The sequence below is a fragment of the Brassica oleracea genome, chromosome C1, assembly GCF_000695525.1.
Source record: "Brassica oleracea var. oleracea cultivar TO1000 chromosome C1, BOL, whole genome shotgun sequence".
NCBI classification, from domain to species: domain Eukaryota; kingdom Viridiplantae; phylum Streptophyta; class Magnoliopsida; order Brassicales; family Brassicaceae; genus Brassica; species Brassica oleracea.
The window spans coordinates 17,814,643-17,832,835 of NC_027748.1; the positions used below are offsets into that span (position 1 = coordinate 17,814,643).

At 34.5% G+C, this 18,193-nt stretch overlaps 1 protein-coding gene across 1 annotated transcript; it reads right to left on the reverse strand.

Annotated features, from left to right (window-relative positions):
- Positions 1-10,933: 10,933 nt before the first annotated feature.
- On the reverse strand, positions 10,934-13,728 carry LOC106325651 (receptor-like protein 12). Its single transcript, XM_013763721.1, has one exon. It carries the CDS (start codon positions 13,667-13,669, stop codon positions 11,081-11,083), a length of 2,589 nt encoding a protein of 862 aa, XP_013619175.1. The 5' UTR covers positions 13,670-13,728; the 3' UTR covers positions 10,934-11,080.
- Between the last annotated feature and the right edge of the window lie 4,465 nt (positions 13,729-18,193).

The following is an 18,193-nucleotide window of genomic DNA, read 5'->3' on the forward strand; positions in this document are numbered from 1 at the left end:
GAACAATACGAGAACTGGAGGAGGAGGAGAAGAAGAGAAGATAAGACAAGGAAGGTGGTGAGAAGCAAGGAAGATGACGGCTTGGCTTAGTTTATGTAGAAGGAGATAGATATACTTATACATGTTATATACGGGTTAGGTTAAAGTGAACAAGAAAAATTGAGTTTTGGTTAATAAAAAAAATAATTAGACAAACCAAAGCGATTAGATTATCTCAAATCTGATATGAATGATAATTGTAATAATACCAGCCGAGAACCTCTTTTTCTAATTGGAAGGAACCTGTTTATATATATGATTTGTTTTTGGATACAAAAAGAAAAATTAATTTGGGAAACAGATAGTGTTAGATTTCATCATTGTGCATCCTAAATATGCTTGATAGTGTTGTTAGATGAACTTTTCTCTTCTCTTGTACATCTGAATATCAAGTTTGGTGGAAAATAACAATGACACCAGTGAGTTGTTAGATTTTATCATTTCAACAAGTGTAGGAATAATGATCAAAATATTGAGAAAAAGCTGGAAAGTTTTTGATACCAAAATTTGTTAACTGAGATCCATCCAATTAGATTTCACTCAGAGATTTTTGAAGAAAATATTTTGCACTTTCACTGAGAAACTGTGTTTTTTTTTCTTTGGGGTATCATAGGCTAAGTTTGAGAAAATGCCTATGTCTTTGAGAACCTGTGTCTTCTTTTTTTGTCACGATGAGAAGCTGTGTCTAGGAGAAGGAAAATCTGTGTTATTCTCTAGAATCTACAAAGAAAAGACGCAGTGACGCATCAAGGAGTTTTCTATTCTCCAATGGGTATTTTGAGCTCACTTTCTCTTTACCCTGTAACATGTGAAATGAATCTTGGCCTTTCAAGCACTGTGACATCTCTGAATAAAGTAATTAATCTTTCAAGCACCTGTAGAATCATACAGTTAGACGTAAGTTCCATTTCTGTATAACAAAGAAATATATATATATATATATATATATATGTCCTATAAAAAGGGAAGGAGAAGCAACAAGAGAGAGACTTTTGGACCATTGAACAGACTGAGCGGCTAGATCTACGGTTTAAAACGTCTTTAGCCATCCCATTTCTGACTTCTTCCATCTTAGTCGACTGAATCCCGTTCAAACAGTGAGGGAAGATTGAGAGTTGAACTGATATTCAAATTATTACGTGAGAGATGAAGTACTTCTTGTATTCAGATGGGACAGGTCAAGGAACGTAAGTGACTTGAGATGCAAGAAGATCCTGAAATCCACCACGCCTCTCCTTATATTCCAAAAAGATAGGTCCAGATACGAGAGCCCGGCTAGTTTTGATATAAATCTCGGGAATGGACCATTGAGATTGTTTCCTCCAAGGTTTAATGTTTGAAGTTTTGATGGTGAAGAGCTATTCCCAATTTCAAGAGGACCGTTGAAGCCGTCCCTTTCCAGGCTAAGATGGATCAACGAAGGGATCATGAAAAGAGACGACGGAATAGATCCAGAAAATGAATTTGAACCAATATTAAAGTACTCCAGTTTGGAGAAGCTACTCATGTTAGATGGGAGCCTACCTTCAAGCTGGTTAAAATGAAGGTTGATCGTAGTGTGCTCGCTCAAATTGAGTAGCACATGAGGAAAGTTGCCACTAAGCTTGCTCGATGAAGGAAGCTTTCCAAATAAATTGCATTCAAGAAGTTTCAAAACCCTCAAATTTTTTAAGTTGCCAATTGAATCTGGTAGAGTACCGGCGAGATTATTGGAGCTAAGATCGAGGATCTGAAGATGTTGTAATCTAAACAGACTACTATTTGATCTTAAAGAGCCATTGAGAGAACTGCCCAAGAGATTTAACTCAACAACACTGCCCGTCTTAGGATCACAATTGATACCATCCCAAGAACAGCAATCAGTGTTGTTCCTCCACCTCTGCGTCTTAACAAGTCTCGTGAAGACTTAGAACAAGTCTTCTATGGAGAATTAATTGATGAATGGTCCAAAAAGTCTAATAAGATTAAAATTCAGTAGTGATTTAAAAAGTATCCAAAGCGACAAACACAGTTTTGTCCAAGCCGTGTGGTGTGTGGGTAAAGCGCTGAAACGCTTTGCAGCCACAAATGTATTTTTCTGCCGTGTGTTGTTGTTCAATCAATTGCCCAAACGAGCTGACCACTACAAGGAAACAAGTCTTTGACAGTGTTAGTCAACATTTTTTTAGGTCTTAGTTTCCTTCCTCTCCTAAACCTGTCTTTTACATGTAGTGTGCAGTAGGATTTAGGAAAACTGTTTCTTAAAGAAGGTAATTTGCATGTTGATTATATTTACACCATCAAAGTGCTTTTCATCAAATAATGTTTGTATTTGAAGTTGCACCTACAAATGAGACAAAAACACAACGAATTTAATATCAGAAATGTATATAAAGTTTGTTAACGCCTTTGATGATTTTGCTAGAAGAGTCGACACAAATCAACACAATAATGGAGCAAGGTTCTCCTGCAGTTGACACATAAGCTTTTAAAGGCCCTGTTCGTTTGTACATCTGGAAGATACATCCAGATGGTCTATCTAGATGTCTTATCCGGATGCTCCATCTAGGTGTTGTTCGTTTCTTAATTTTGTCCATGCATCCAGATGAATCATCTGAATGCAACTATGTTCGTTTGCTTTTCATTTTTTAACTTCCATCTACATCCACGTGGACTTGTTAATAAAATGATTAAAATATAATCAGGCGGGAAAATGCGTTTTTCCGATTTTGGCGAGAAAATGTGTTTTTCCAGTTTTGGCGGAAAAATGCGTTTTCTTTTTTCAGTTTTGGCGGAAAAATTCTGTTTTCCGGTTTTGGCGGAAAAAATGTGTTTTCCAATTTTGGCAGAAAAATGCGTTTTTTCCGGTTTTGGCGGAAAAATTCTGTTTTCCGGTCTTGGCGGGAAAATTCCATTTTCTGGTTTTGGCGGGAAAATGCGTTTTTTCGGTTTTGGCGGAAAAAATCAGTTTCCCAGTTTTGGCGGGAAAATTATGTTTTCCAGTTTTGGCGGGAAATGCGTTTTTTCCGGTTTTGGCGGGAAAATTCTGCTTTCCGGTTTTGGCAGGAAAATTGTGTTTCCGGTTTTGGCGAGAAAATGCATTTTTCTGGTTTTGGCCGGAAAATGCTTTTTGGAGTTTGGCGGAAAAATGCGTTTTTTGGGTTTTGGCGGAAAAATGCGTTTTTTTTTTAGTTGACGGAAAAATGCGATTTTTCGGTTTTGGTCGAAAAGTGCGGTTTTACTGGTTTGGCCGAAAAATGTGTTTTTATGGAAATGTGTGTTTTACGTTTTTTTGCGGAAAAACGCATCTTGCGATTTTGGCGGGAAATTGTGTTTTTCAATTTTTTGGAGAAAATGCATTTTTTGGTTATAGCAGAAAAATGTATATGCAAAAAAATAGAATTTAGGGTTTAAAAATAATATTTTGATTTTAAAAGGTCATTTTTGTCATTTATCATTTTGGACTGAACTAGATGCATCTGGATGTCTAGATGCACCATCAAGGCTCATCTTCATTTGAGTGAGAATTTGAGATGAGTTTTTAAAAATTCAGCTGGGTGATCCATCTGGATGTAGCATTATAATGCATAAAACGAACATCGATTTGCATCTTCACCCACATGGATCATCTAGGTGAGCAAACGAACAGGGCCAAAATCATTGTGGGATTGACATGTCAATTAATGAAAAAAGTTGTACTACCAATCAAAACATTTCTTATTTACACATCATCTAAATTTACACATCAACTTGTTAGCTATTCTCAAAAATTTATTTCTTAATTTGATTGCAAATCTTACGTCTCGGTCAGATTCCTTCATCTTCAAAAAAAATTGTTCCATATTCATGTAACACGGTGGCTCAAGACAAGTGGTAGTGATAAGAGATCCAATAAAAATGGGAAGGAAAATGCTTGGGGCGCAAGTCTCTTGCTAGGATCTCGACGTTGGTGGCTTCGTACGGCTTGGATGGTAACTGTGTAAATCTCTGGTGGGTTGTGAAGATTCCAGCATCGAGGGATGTTGAAGAGAGGCAGCTCCGACATCGCTCGTCTATCCTCCATGTCTCGGTTCTGTTACACAACACCAACAAGAGCAAAGATGATTCTATGGACAGCAGATACGATGGATCCTGTGGTGATTGGTTCGCAAGAGGCAGTGGTGGTGACGATCTAAGACGAACGCAAAGTCTTTTCCAATAACGGAGAGGAAGATATAAAGGAAGAACCAAGAACAATACGAGAACTGGAGGAGGAGAAGAGAAGATAAGACAAGGAAGGTGGTGAGAAGCAAGGAAGATGACGGCTTGGCTTAGTTTATGTAGAAGGAGATAGATATACTTATACATGTTATATACGGGTTAGGTTAAAGTGAACAAGAAAAATTGAGTTTTGGTTAATAAAAAAAATAATTAGACAAACCAAAGCGATTAGATTATCTCAAATCTGATATGAATGATAATTGTAATAATACCAGCCGAGAACCTCTTTTTCTAATTGGAAGGAACCTGTTTATATATATGATTTGTTTTTGGATACAAAAAGAAAAATTAATTTGGGAAACAGATAGTGTTAGATTTCATCATTGTGCATCCTAAATATGCTTGATAGTGTTGTTAGATGAACTTTTCTCTTCTCTTGTACATCTGAATATCAAGTTTGGTGGAAAATAACAATGACACCAGTGAGTTGTTAGATTTTATCATTTCAACAAGTGTAGGAATAATGATCAAAATATTGAGAAAAAGCTGGAAAGTTTTTGATACCAAAATTTGTTAACTGAGATCCATCCAATTAGATTTCACTCAGAGATTTTTGAAGAAAATATTTTGCACTTTCACTGAGAAACTGTGTTTTTTTTTCTTTGGGGTATCATAGGCTAAGTTTGAGAAAATGCCTATGTCTTTGAGAACCTGTGTCTTCTTTTTTTGTCACGATGAGAAGCTGTGTCTAGGAGAAGGAAAATCTGTGTTATTCTCTAGAATCTACAAAGAAAAGACGCAGTGACGCATCAAGGAGTTTTCTATTCTCCAATGGGTATTTTGAGCTCACTTTCTCTTTACCCTGTAACATGTGAAATGAATCTTGGCCTTTCAAGCACTGTGACATCTCTGAATAAAGTAATTAATCTTTCAAGCACCTGTAGAATCATACAGTTAGACGTAAGTTCCATTTCTGTATAACAAAGAAATATATATATATATATATATATATATATTCTCATACATGTTCTATGCTTGATGCACGAATTTGTCTTCTCTGTTGCAGAACATTCTGAGCCAGCTAAGGCAACTACAATATGAACGATTTATTTGGTCACATGAACAATTGCATAGAACCAAGAGGTGTGCGATTATCCAGGTAGAAAAACAACTCTGTATATTTATTTATGGTTTTTGGAGTCATATATCCTTGGTGTCCCGTAACCAACAAAAACATCACTTATTTGAAATTTGTTGCCAGACCTGTCCTCAAGGACGAATGACAGAGCGGAGAAAAGTAACTATAGAAAATCGTAAGAAGAAAACATTAATTAGTAATTAAGTTTAATAAGCCAAACCATGTGGAGAGGAATCAACTTTCTGAATCGCTAGATGATATAACTCGGGGGAAAAAAGGATATAGCTAACCTCTCATTGTTTGGGCGATTTTCAAATAAAGGCCATTACGTGGTTATTGAGACCGATCACCGATGAGCGAAGTTGACGTACTCATTTGAAAATATATTAGTAGATTAATAGAAGGTTCATCAAAGTTACAACGCTCAAGAACCTAAGACAAAGCCGAAATATTCAAATGACTAAAAATATCACCAAATAAATTACTAAAATACAGTATGGATTCATCATAATCTTCTTAAATTTATATAGAAGCAGTCAAGTTTTAAGAACCTAAAATATAAAAACAAAATATAAACATTAACTTGGAAAGAGTGGACATGTTTTCTAAAACCCGTTCTTATGTGCTTACATAAGGTTTGATAAATTTTATCGACCTTTTATTTATCAAAGATAATTATAGTTTCATTAGTATTATATTATATATTGAAAAATGTGAAATTCAGTAATATATTGTATTAATATGACAAATATATTACTAACAAAAATTACATTTACTTCTAACCACATTTGTAAAGTTGAGGACAAACCAATTTTTTTATAATTTTCCAATCAACTGTCTCACGGTAAATAGCAAAAAGTGTACAGTACATAAAATTTATTTCATGTTATGATAGCCCACGGCGTAGCGCGGGTTTTGACCTAGTAAACTTCAATAGAATCAGAGATATTGCAAGACAACCAAAGCTCGTTTTTTTCCCTATTCAAACGATATGTTAACTAGTTTTTTAAAAGTACTTTAAAAAAACTACTTTTTTGAAAGTTCACAGGAGATCAAAACTATGTGAATACTTGTAACTTTAATAACACATATTTTATGTATTAGAAATAGCTTAAACAATTTTATACAGACCTGTTTAATCCGAATAACTCAATATCACACATGATTTGAGATAGACCAATTCTTAATCTACCCAAGATACAAGAGCTGAGTTGAATTCTCAAGTCACTCACCAATCTTTCAAGCAACGCAGTGAAGACAAACCCTACACTCGTTTCTTTTTCAGTAAAACCATACTCTAAACCTAACCCGAAGCTGAATATATACATATATATATATATATATATATTAGTTGATTTTCCCGTGTTCATGCACAGATATAAATATTTAAAAATTAAATTTATTGTAAATTGTTAGTACTCTAATTCTAATTTTAATTATTAGTAATTTATATGTATGATTTATTTTAAATAATATTAAATTATTTAATTAGACATATAATTTGGACACATAATATCCAGTCGATTTGGTTATTACTTGGGTATATTGAATTGTATTTGTTTCTCTAAGTTTAGCCATAATATCTTTTATGCTGAAATAATTGAAATTTTGATTAATTTTTTTATTTCCATTAAAACTTTTGATTTTGAGAAAAAAATTTAGATTGTTTAAGTTACTCTTTTTTTTTTGGGTTATATTGAGTAACACACATTTCTTCAAATTGAAGCACAATTGCTTTTGATTATTTTTAAACTAAATTTGATCAGTTTTATATATGGGTTAATTTGCCCAATGACTATATTGGGGAAAGTTTTAGTTTTGTAGTAAGTGGGTAGAGAGAGATAGGAAGAAAAAGAAAGAGAAAGAGAGGAAATGGTTAGCTAGTGAAATTTCTTTTTTTGGTCATTAGTTCAAATTTCTCTTTATATATTACATTAGTTTAGTTCTTCATCTAAAAATTTAAATATATTTTTGTAAATTCTTATTTATAATTTGATATTTGTAGATTTGTAAAAATAGTAGAAAAAAATGAAATGATGATAAGTAAAATTTTTATAAACGAACATTACTGGTAAAATTTTGAAAACTCATGAACAAATATCAATATTTTACTTTTTTTTTTGCAAATTCTGATATATGGTGTTAGAGTCATTTCAGGTCTGGAGTAGACTGAAGAGCTGAAGGAACAAGCGTGAAGAAAGGAGCAAGAATTGGAGTCTTTCCCGGCGGAACAATCAAGCGGAGCAATCTGACGGTTGATCCCACTAGGAACAAGCCAGACGATTGTTCCCGACATTTATGGAAGTTTCCATATCTTTCAAAGATTTGCCCTAATCACTTATTCTCTCCTCTGAAGTCGATGGTGTCTCCATATAAACAGCCAACCTTATCTCTATTTTGTTTCTACGCTAGTTTTGCAAGAGACATAGACCTATTCTTGGATAATTGCTATTGTAAGGGAGACGGCTCCTCTTCTTGACAGAGAAGATCATCCTGAACCCTATTGATTTATTTTTGGATTTATATGCAGTATTATTCAGTTATCATTTATGTTTCATCTTGTTTAATGGCTGAGTAGTCGGCTAGCTTATCTAGGGTTCTAGGGTGTTAATCGCAAGGCTAAACATAAATAAGCAACACTATCGTGTCTTCGTTCATCCCGACTCTTAATGCTAGCTCTAACCTGATCACTTACTGCTAGATCTTAGGTTTAATCTGCTCATTAACCGTGCAGTAGGTTGCTTGATATTGAATGAATGAGCTGCGCATCCCTAGTCAGCGAAAGTAGATATTTGGGTGCTCGGAACTAATCGGACTTGATCTCTATTGCTTATAATCGATCATTGATCCAAACGACAGTTTAGGCATCAAGGTCAAACCGCAAAGGGAACAACACCACGACAGTGGACTGTTCTACTTGAGTAATCCGTGTTCTAGATTATGCTTCAAAGCGCTTTAATAAATGTTTGGTTAAGCATTGACACCCGATGAGAAACCCTAGATCGGCTTATCTTTAATATTGAATTTGCTTGATATTGAATGAATGAGCTGCGCATCCCTAGTCAGCGAAAGTAGATATTTGGGTGCTCGGAACTAATCGGACTTGATCTCTATTGCTTATAATCGATCATTGATCCAAACGACAGTTTAGGCATCAAGGTCAAACCGCAAAGGGAACAACACCACGACAGTGGACTGTTCTACTTGAGTAATCCGTGTTCTAGATTATGCTTCAAAGCGCTTTAATAAATGTTTGGTTAAGCATTGACACCCGATGAGAAACCCTAGATCGGCTTATCTTTAATATTAAATTTTAATCATCTGAAATTATTTACTTTACTTGCACGTCACCACTTAATTCAAACCCCCACCTTTAGTTTTAGCTAAGTAAAAAACTTATAAGAATAAAGTGTAAACTGATCCTCTGGATTGAATCTCAAATACTACAATTACCACGGTTAACTTGACAGTAGAAAATGTTCAGTTTTAGTGTATCAAATTCGATGAAACTTTATAATTTAGATGTATAAAATATAATTAAAAATATTCTAAATAATCTTAACCATAAAAATTCATATTGGTTATAGATTTTTATTATAGGTATATTATTTTGTATAAAATTTTAAAATAAAAATAAAAATATTAAGCCTTAAACAAATTAATGGTTTATTAAGTTTGATTAAAGTTTATATATTTTTTGTTATGTAGTTTGATAAACATTTATAGAAATTTAAATCAAATTTAAAATTTAACGTAATAAATTATGGAAAAATGAATAAATATCTCAATAGTAGAAGTTATCAAATATTTTTAGTTCATCAAGGATATGTTAGTACATGTTATTTAAATTAATTTTTAGTAATATGAGAAAATAGACTGATACAATTTTTTTTTTAATATTATGTTTTAAAGAGATGATTATTTTTAACATCAAAACTGTTTTTTTCCTTTTTATGAAATAACATTATATATAAAATATGTATTCTTTCCTTTTTGTAAATATAATTTTTGTTTTTTATTATATGAATATTTCCTTCTTATCAGAAATGTTATTTGGAAAAATATGAAAGAGGAAACTAAAATTAAAAATTTAATTGGCATAAATTATTAAATAGTATTTAAAAATGTCAATTAGATATACTATTTTAATGCATTAAAAGTGTCTCTTTAATTAACCATCGTAAGAAATGTTATTTGGAAATATAATTTTCATTAATTACTGAGGCATAAAAACTATTTTTTCCTTGGAGATATAAAAAGTATTATAGTAGGAAAGATGATTTGCCTCTGCTTATCATCAACTTTATGAGCCATTTTCATGATTTGGTCATACACCAACTTCCCAAAATTGAACCTTTTCTGCTGATGAAGCATCTAGAGGAATTTGAGACGCTCTTGATTCATCGCAGTGTAGCTGATCGTAGGGATCCAATTTGAGCAGACAAGCTTGTAGAGCACTTGATTCGTCAAGGTTAAGAACTTAGACTTCACCCAACTTTTAACATGATCATCAGTGAGATATGCACACACTGGATCAATTTTTTTCAGAGCTCCAATCAACATTGTCCTCGAAGTCAGAGACTCAGACTCGGAGAGAACTCCACTAAGGAGCTTATGAAATACACATCGACCTCCATCAGCTCTTTCCTTAGCATCCAAAAGATTCGCAATGAACTCTCATATCACGGTTGGAGAGAAATGATCAGCACGGATCAAAGTATAGATCAATCTAGCTGCACCGGTTACATCCTTAACATCTACAAGCTTCTCATCCGTAAGAGGGAGGCAATGCAGAATGAGGAACTTGCGGATTTTCATGGACTGAGCGCTGAGAGGTTTGACTCTTGGTCGCAACATATCCGGATTCTCATGGAAGAGAGATTGGAAGGTTTGTCGACTACGTGCGACAGGTGGTGCATTGATTTTTTGGAGGTTCGAAAGCCTTGTTTACTGACCGTGCAATCACCACATGATATTTTTCCGTGCTTTGACCTCACTCACACTTAACTTTACTCATTTTGTCATTTTCGTATTGATGTGATGACCCAGAAAACTTCGGTTCCCTAAAAAATTAAGTAATTAAAATTTTGATTGTGCGAGACTCCGACAACTAGATAAACTGAGAGAGATATAATGGACGGAGAATAAAGCCATGTCATGAGGTTTATATGGATATTTTGATAGATTGATTTACGATAATCAGGGCCGGCCATGAGATTTAAGGAGCTTGTGGCGATTTATTAAAAATTTCTATTAAATAAATGTTTTTACAAAAAAATTTCTTTTACAAATTTGGAAACTTATGTTTATGTAGTTTCTTTCAAAAACTTTGGAGCCTGTGGCGAATGTTTCGCTTTAGCATAGCCAGGGCGTCGATGACTCAGTTTGTAAGATGGATCATCAGTTACATATGTAGGTGTGGAAAGTGAGGGTAGCTCAGTGATTGACGTTCTTGAACACAGATTTGGGTCGCAACAAGAATGGAGATGCATAGCATTACAATTGGCGTGTTCTAATAGGTGTTCCTGCGACAAGATTTCAGACACAAAAAAATATAAAGGGAAAGAGGAAATTAACTACACCGAAACACACAGATTATCACAATAAGAGTGGCAAAACAATACAAGGGAAGAGAACTTTTCACGCCATTACAATGGTAATTTAAAACGACATAGAGATGATTATTATAATATAGTAGATATCTTTAGGAACCGGATGCTTATGTTAAGAAAAATAGCGAAAGATCCCCTTGAACCAGTCATGTCTGTATGAAGCCAGAATATGGCCGACAATGAATCCACAGAATACACCAGGTACATAGGCTATTGCAACTGCAATCCAGCTCAATACTTGATCTTCTTCTTCATCTTCTTTATCTTGGTTTAATGTGCCTTCTTCTTCTCCACTGCAGATCTTATGAAGAGGAGCACCACATAGCCCAGGATTCTGTAGGAATGAAGAACTATCCTGGGTTTGAATTTGAGTGCCTTGTGGTATTGGACCTTCGAGGTTGTTGTAAGAGAAGTTCATCCACGCCAGAAACGTTAGTTTCCCGAGCTCCGGTGGAATTTTGCCGGATAATCTGTTTTTAGATAGATCTAGTGATTGGAGATTGGTCAGGTTCGAAAAAGATGGTGGTATACTGCCTATGAAAGCGTTGTTTGACATGTTGAGCACATTCAACTCCTTGAGTAAACAAATAGATTTTGGGATATCTCCTTCAAATCTATTTCCTGAGACATCGATGATTTTGTAGATGCTGAAACTACTACCAAGAAACTCCCTCTCCGAACCTTTGTTAGCCAGAACCACCGACTTACGATAGTTTAAAAAAGTTATTCCTATAAACCTTTTCTGCTTGTTATCTGGCGTGTATACACCAGATGACATTTCACTCCAACCAGCAAAGTAATCCAACGGCAAGGCTCCAGTGAAGAGATTTTTAGAAATATCAATGATTCGCAGTTTGGAGAAACTCGGAGAACTCCTTGGAGAATATAGTGACCCATGGAACTTGTTTGAACGAAGGACAAGAATTTGCAAACCAGGCAATAATCTCAACCGAAATGGAAACGTGTCGTTGAACATGTTGTCTTCAACGTTGAGAAACTCAAGATGAGTGCAATTAATCAGAGACTTGGGAAGCTCTCCTGATAACTGGTTGCGACCAACATCAAGTGAAATCAAGGCAACGCTGACAGATTCCTCCGGAAATTTTCCAGAGAGGCTGTTATTCCGAAGATGCAAGATCGAAAGCTTAGTATTGAAATTCTCAAAACACCGAGGTATAGAACCGCTGAAGTTGTTGTTGGATAAAACCAGTACATCAAGAGAAACCAGTTCGCAGATTGTTGTCGGAATCTCTCCTGAAAACTGATTATCGGAGGCTGCAAGAAACGTCATAGATTGTGGTAACAAAGGAAATGGAACCTGGAAAGAGTTTGAACTTATATCCAGCATAGATATTTCATTTCTTTGAAAAACATCCGCTGGTCCATCAAAACCAGTAAATGAATTCAGAGAAAAGTCTACATACGTCAATCCTGGGAGACTCCATAACCACGCTGGTACTTTCCCTTTTATTTGATTCTGAGAAATATCCAAGTTAAACAAACTGGTTTGCGTTCGTAGAAACTTTGGAAACTCAGAAATATTGCAGGAGGCTAGAGCCAATGATCCAATGGGTGAGACCAGATGGAGAGTTGAACTGAACTTCACAGTATTTCGTGAAAGACTTAGTAAGCTAAGTGACTCGAAATGTGAGAAGAGACTCATATCGACTATACTTCTTGTATTAAGAGTGGAGATGTCAAGGAACGTAAGTGACTTGAGATGCAAGAAGGTGCTGAAATCGACCTCGTCCCTCAAAGTGTCCCAAAAAGAGAGGTCGAGAGAAGAGAGACCGACTAGTTTTGATATAAATCCCGGGATAGGCCCACTGAGCCTGTTTCCTCCAAGGCTTAAAGTTTGAAGTTTAGATGGTGAAGAGATATTCCCAATCTCAAGGAGACTGTTGAAATGATTCCTTTCCAGTTTAAGATGGATCAACGAAGGGATCATGAAAAGAGACGACGGAACAAATCCAGAAAATAAATTCGAACCAATATCAAAGTACTCCAGTTTGGAGAGGCTACTCATGTTAGATGGGAGCGTACCTTCCAGCTGGTTGGAAACAAGGTTGATCGCAGTGAGCTCGGTCAAATTGAGTAGCGCATGATGAAAGTTCCCACTGAGCTTGCTCGATGCAACTAGCAACTTTGTTAGTTGTTTTAAGTTGCCGAGTGAAACTGGTAGTTCACCGGTGAAACCATTACCATCAAGTTCAAGAACAGTGAGATCAGAAAGATTTCCAAGCGAAGAAGGAAGCTTTCCAAATAAATTGCATCCAGAAAGTCTCAAAACCCTCAGATATTTGAGGTCGCCGATGAAATCTGGTAGAATGCCGGCAAGATTATTGGAGCCAAGATTAAGGCTATGAAGATACTGTAGTTTAAACAGACCACTACTAGATCTTAAAGAGCCATTGAGAGAACTGCCCCAGAGATTTAACTCAGCAACATTGCCCGTCTTAGGATCACAAGTGATACCATCCCAAGAACAGCAATCACTGTTGTTTCTCCAGGTCTGTGTCTTCTCGTCAGCAGCCATCCCACTGAGTGGGAACTCACTCTTGAACTCCCAAAGAGCATCCCTCTGGTCTTGACGGCACAAGTGCTTAGGAGGTGAAGAACCGCAAACAAGTATTGAGTGAGAAAGATAAAATATTAAACACAAGCTCCATACTATTATCTTCCTCGCACAACAAGAATGCATCGTGTTTTTTTTTTCTTCTTTGGTTTTCTTTTATCTTTTTTTCTTTGTTTTTTGTTTTGTTTTTGTTTTTGTTTTGGCGGTGAAAGTGGAGAAAAAGCTAGACTTATATAACAAGTCTCCTGTGAAGACTTTTTGTACAATCAAGTCTCCTCTGAAGAATTAATTGATGAATGGTCCACCAAGCCTAAGTAAATGAAAGTTCAAGAGTGATTTGTCCTTGCATGGTATACAAAGCGACAAACACTGTATTGTCCACGCCGTATGGGTGGGGGTAAATCGCTGAAACGCATTGCAGCCACAAACATAATTTTCTTTATTCCCACTCTTAACGGGTCAATGGTAGAGAGTGACAGTGAAATTGACGATGGCCTCTACAAGGAACAAGTCTTTGCCGTTGCTTAAAGAGAGGGAGCTTTATCGTTGGACCTCTATTTATGAATTTTCTGAAAATTGACATGTGTTCTCATTTCTCATGGAACCTGTTTTGGTCAACAAGCATTAAACTAAATTAGTAATTCTCTCTCTGTCTCTCGTACACAAACTCATATGTTTTGGTCGATAAGAATTAAACTAAGTTAATAATAATGATCTCTTTCAACGGTAATGCGTGTTGACAATTAAGTACCTCAAGGGTCTGAGTTCTTACACTAACTTCAACATCAATTAATTCCACATGCCCATTTGTCAACTTTATTAATACTAGGGGGTTTTCCAGGCTACGCCCGGATTTTTTCCTATAATATTATTTTAATTTTTATATTTATATTTAAAAAACAAACAAATATGATATACACTAAAACTTGTTATAGAATTATAAACATAAATGCAAATTTGAAATAATTTGTTGTGTTTTATTGGAGTTTTATGTAGGATATTTGTAAGATTAATAAAAAGTTAACTGAATTATAAGTTAAAATCTATATATATTCTTTATCTTGAATATTTATTTTTATGTAAAACAATTGTAAAACTTATAATTAGTACTGTATAAATTTTGATTGGTTTTAAAATTATTAAGTTTCATTTTTGTATTTGTCTTTAAAAGAAAGTACCACCGACTTGTATATCGGTTCTTTATTTGTTGTCTTCAATTTATCGTTTTAACCAAAATAATTTTGTCAACCTTTTTAACCAAAATTTAAATTTAACATTTATTGTTGCTATTTAATTTCTGTGTTTTTTTTAAGTTGGTTTGTGATAGAAAGAAAATTTTGCTTCATGATTTGAAATATTTTTAGTTGTAAATTTATAGAAGGTTTACTTTCTTACCGTTGTTGATGTAATATTAATTTTACAGTTACTTATTTAAATTATTTAATTAATCAGAATTTTTGGAAATAATTTTGAATATTAATACGACTATTTGATGTTCTAGATTTTTTTTCTGTTTGCTGGGTAGTGTTTGTGTGCTCGGTCATCCCTTTATGCAAGGCTGAGATACTTGCTCAAACATGGTCTTGAATGACCTCCCGAAAACAGGTATGAGTGAGGACTTCAAACCCAACTTAAAAACTTTCTGAAATTTATAAATGGTAGATATATACAAAAATTATCACTGCCTGAGGTCTGGAATTAGGTCTTTAATCAAAAATTCTGAAAAACTCTTAACTTAAATCTGATTACACACATTGCATAGACGTTTTGTGTGTTTCTAAAAATAATTTATATACAAAAACGGTTTAAGAATTCTAACTCCTACAGTTTGATCCTACCCTACAATCTGAGTTGCAAACCTACAAACTGCATTATTATTATTCTCGTATTTGCCTCACTTCTTCTTTTGTGTTTCATGACCTTTTTTTTAGGTTCCATGACCTTTGTCTATGATGCTTTGATAGTATTGTGTACTAACTCATTATTAAATTTTACTTTAGTCATACACATTCTAAGTTAGTATCCAGGCTACACATATTTATATTAATAATTTGTTTTATATTTATAATAATTTTAAAATTATCAAAATAGAAGATCGTTATTAAAATTGTAACCTTTTAATTAACTACCATTTTCTATTTTTGGATATATATATATATATATATATATATATATATACATAAATTGTTTTTTAAATGTACTTTTCATATGTAATACACATTATGTAAATATATTTTTTGTATATGTAATCTTACGATATAATATTTTATAATCACATTTAATATGAGTAACATATACTAATTATTGAATAAAATTAAATTGCATCTTTTTCCCCAAAAAAATTACTATTTAAATAAAACATGTTCTATAAATATTGAATAATTTGAACACTAATTGTTTTTGTTACAGGATATTATTATTAGCATATTGTTTATAGTTCCATAATCTTAAAATATGACTGCTGCTGTTTAGAAGGACTATGCTTTTGATTTCGAATTGCCTAATTCTTGATGCATTGGTTATAACAAATTTGGTTTAGTGTCCTAAACTTTTGAGAGTTCCAAAGATGCTTCTTAAATCTTTACTACAACATTTACTTTTACATGAAAGCTTCCACATTTGGTTAGCATATTACACAGTATAATATATACCAGCGTGTAATATCCTTTTCTCTCTTTTTCACCCAACGCACAAACCAGAAGGGGAGAACGGCCAGGGCGTTGCCAGTATTTTCTTTGGCCTATGGAGGCAAAGTGTTGATACTAACCTCTAATATGAGGGGGAAGGGGAGGGGGGGCAAATAATTCTAAAGGTCTCTTAAATGTAAGAGGAGAAAGGTTTGTTGTTTGAGGGTTTTGTCATGAAACCAATTGGGAGGACCTGAGCAAGGAATTCTTATGGGAGAGAAAAAAAATTGTAAGCCTCTCTTGATCTGAGAGAGAGTAAGTTTCTAGCTACACTCCTTCCTCCACTTCAGAAAGAAATAATGATGTGTTCTTGACACTGAAACCAATTGTTTGTTCTTGGTTACCATTTGCTTCTATGTCATCATTCAGAAACGTTACTTGAAACTGTTTTAGACTGTTTCCATCAAAGTCAGCTTGAATCCACAGATCATTAATGTCTTTTGTCATGAGTCCACTGTGATAGAAACCTATGTGTGAGTCCACTGTGATATAAACCTATGTCCATCATTTTCCGTCAAATCGAGTTGTATTGGGGAGGAGAAGCAAATTAGGATAGAGAAACTTACGTGAACACTCTCAGATGAATAAGAAGGTCCATAAATTGGGTCACCATCATTGTTGTTATTTTCAGAAAGGAAAAAGCATCCTCAGAGGTTAGTGAAGCTCTTCTCAATAGATACTGCAAAGCAAAATTGTCACATGTTAATTGAGGTAGATAATAGAACTGTCCCATAAAAGCTTTACACAAATAATTCTGATGCAAGAAACATTCTTCTACATAAGAGAAACTTGAAGAGATCTGCAATAAACATGCCTTACTCCAACTTGTTTGTAGAAACTTTCTATACCAATTTGGATTTAGAAGAAATATGAAATCAACAGCGCATGTTACCCCATGGATTCCTGTGGCATACCCACTGTGAAGCCAAAATGACAAAAAAAAATACAGCATACCCAAAGTTTTATCATAATAAAGAAAAACAGTGACCTTGTACACTTCTGAATCTCTGTACCGATGAGCAGTGTCGTAAGGAGAAAGCCTTGTGGTTTGAGAAACTGGTAGACAGGCCCTCGCTTACTGTTCAATCTCTGCCACAAAAGTAGAAAAAAAAACTGAGCAGTAAAATAAATCAGTATCTTCGTTCTTTAGATGTAACACATAAAAATTCCTAAAACCTAGACTTGGTGGTGGTTACCAGCAAAGTATATTATGCACTTGGACTGAGATTGACTTCCTTCTGATATGTTCAGCATACTAGAGAATCTAACAAACCTGTTAAAAAAAATTCTTGTTCAGAAAGATGCAAATCATCAACAGTGATAGTGAAGAGATTGATATAACAAAGATTTAGAGATTGAAACATTGTACATGCTGCAATCTCTTACCAGTTACCATAGATAGTGTTGAATCATGATGAAAGAGAAAATGAGTGTTGATGATTAAAACTTGTTGGTGAGCATCGTACTTTAAGGAAGAACTGATTTTACATGTAGCAACAGCACGGCTCAGTCTAAAGTACTCCTTATGTACAGCCGTGGAAAAACCTAATTGCCAATCAGAAGAAGAGAAGGAAACACACATTGATCCATCTGTTGATTGAAAAATTGAAGAATGAAGCTAGAAAGAACATGAAGCAGCTTCACAAAAATTGAAAGACACTAATATCACAAAATGAGCAAAATTATCGGGTTAGAACAGGATTTCATACATGATCATATATAAGAAGAAGCTCCAGACAAATAACGAAACTACCTTTAGTTGTGGTCCTCGGTTGCCAGAAGTTGATTAACCGAAACGTAGCTTCGAGTGTCTTAGCTTCGAGTGTCTTTGGACATGAGCAACATCATTTTAGAGCAGAGATGTAGGGGCTTTGCCGGTTGATTTCCTCATTCTGTCATCGTTTTCTCTGAAAATTTGGTTAGCTTAAATAGGGTGAAGGGGAGAAGCAAAGAAGAAGGAAGA

Bases quoted from the DNA above. Each gene is read 5' to 3' on its own strand.
- LOC106325651 (XM_013763721.1), bottom strand. From the start codon at position 13,669: ATGCATTCTTGTTGTGCGAGGAAGATAATAGTATGGAGCTTGTGTTTA.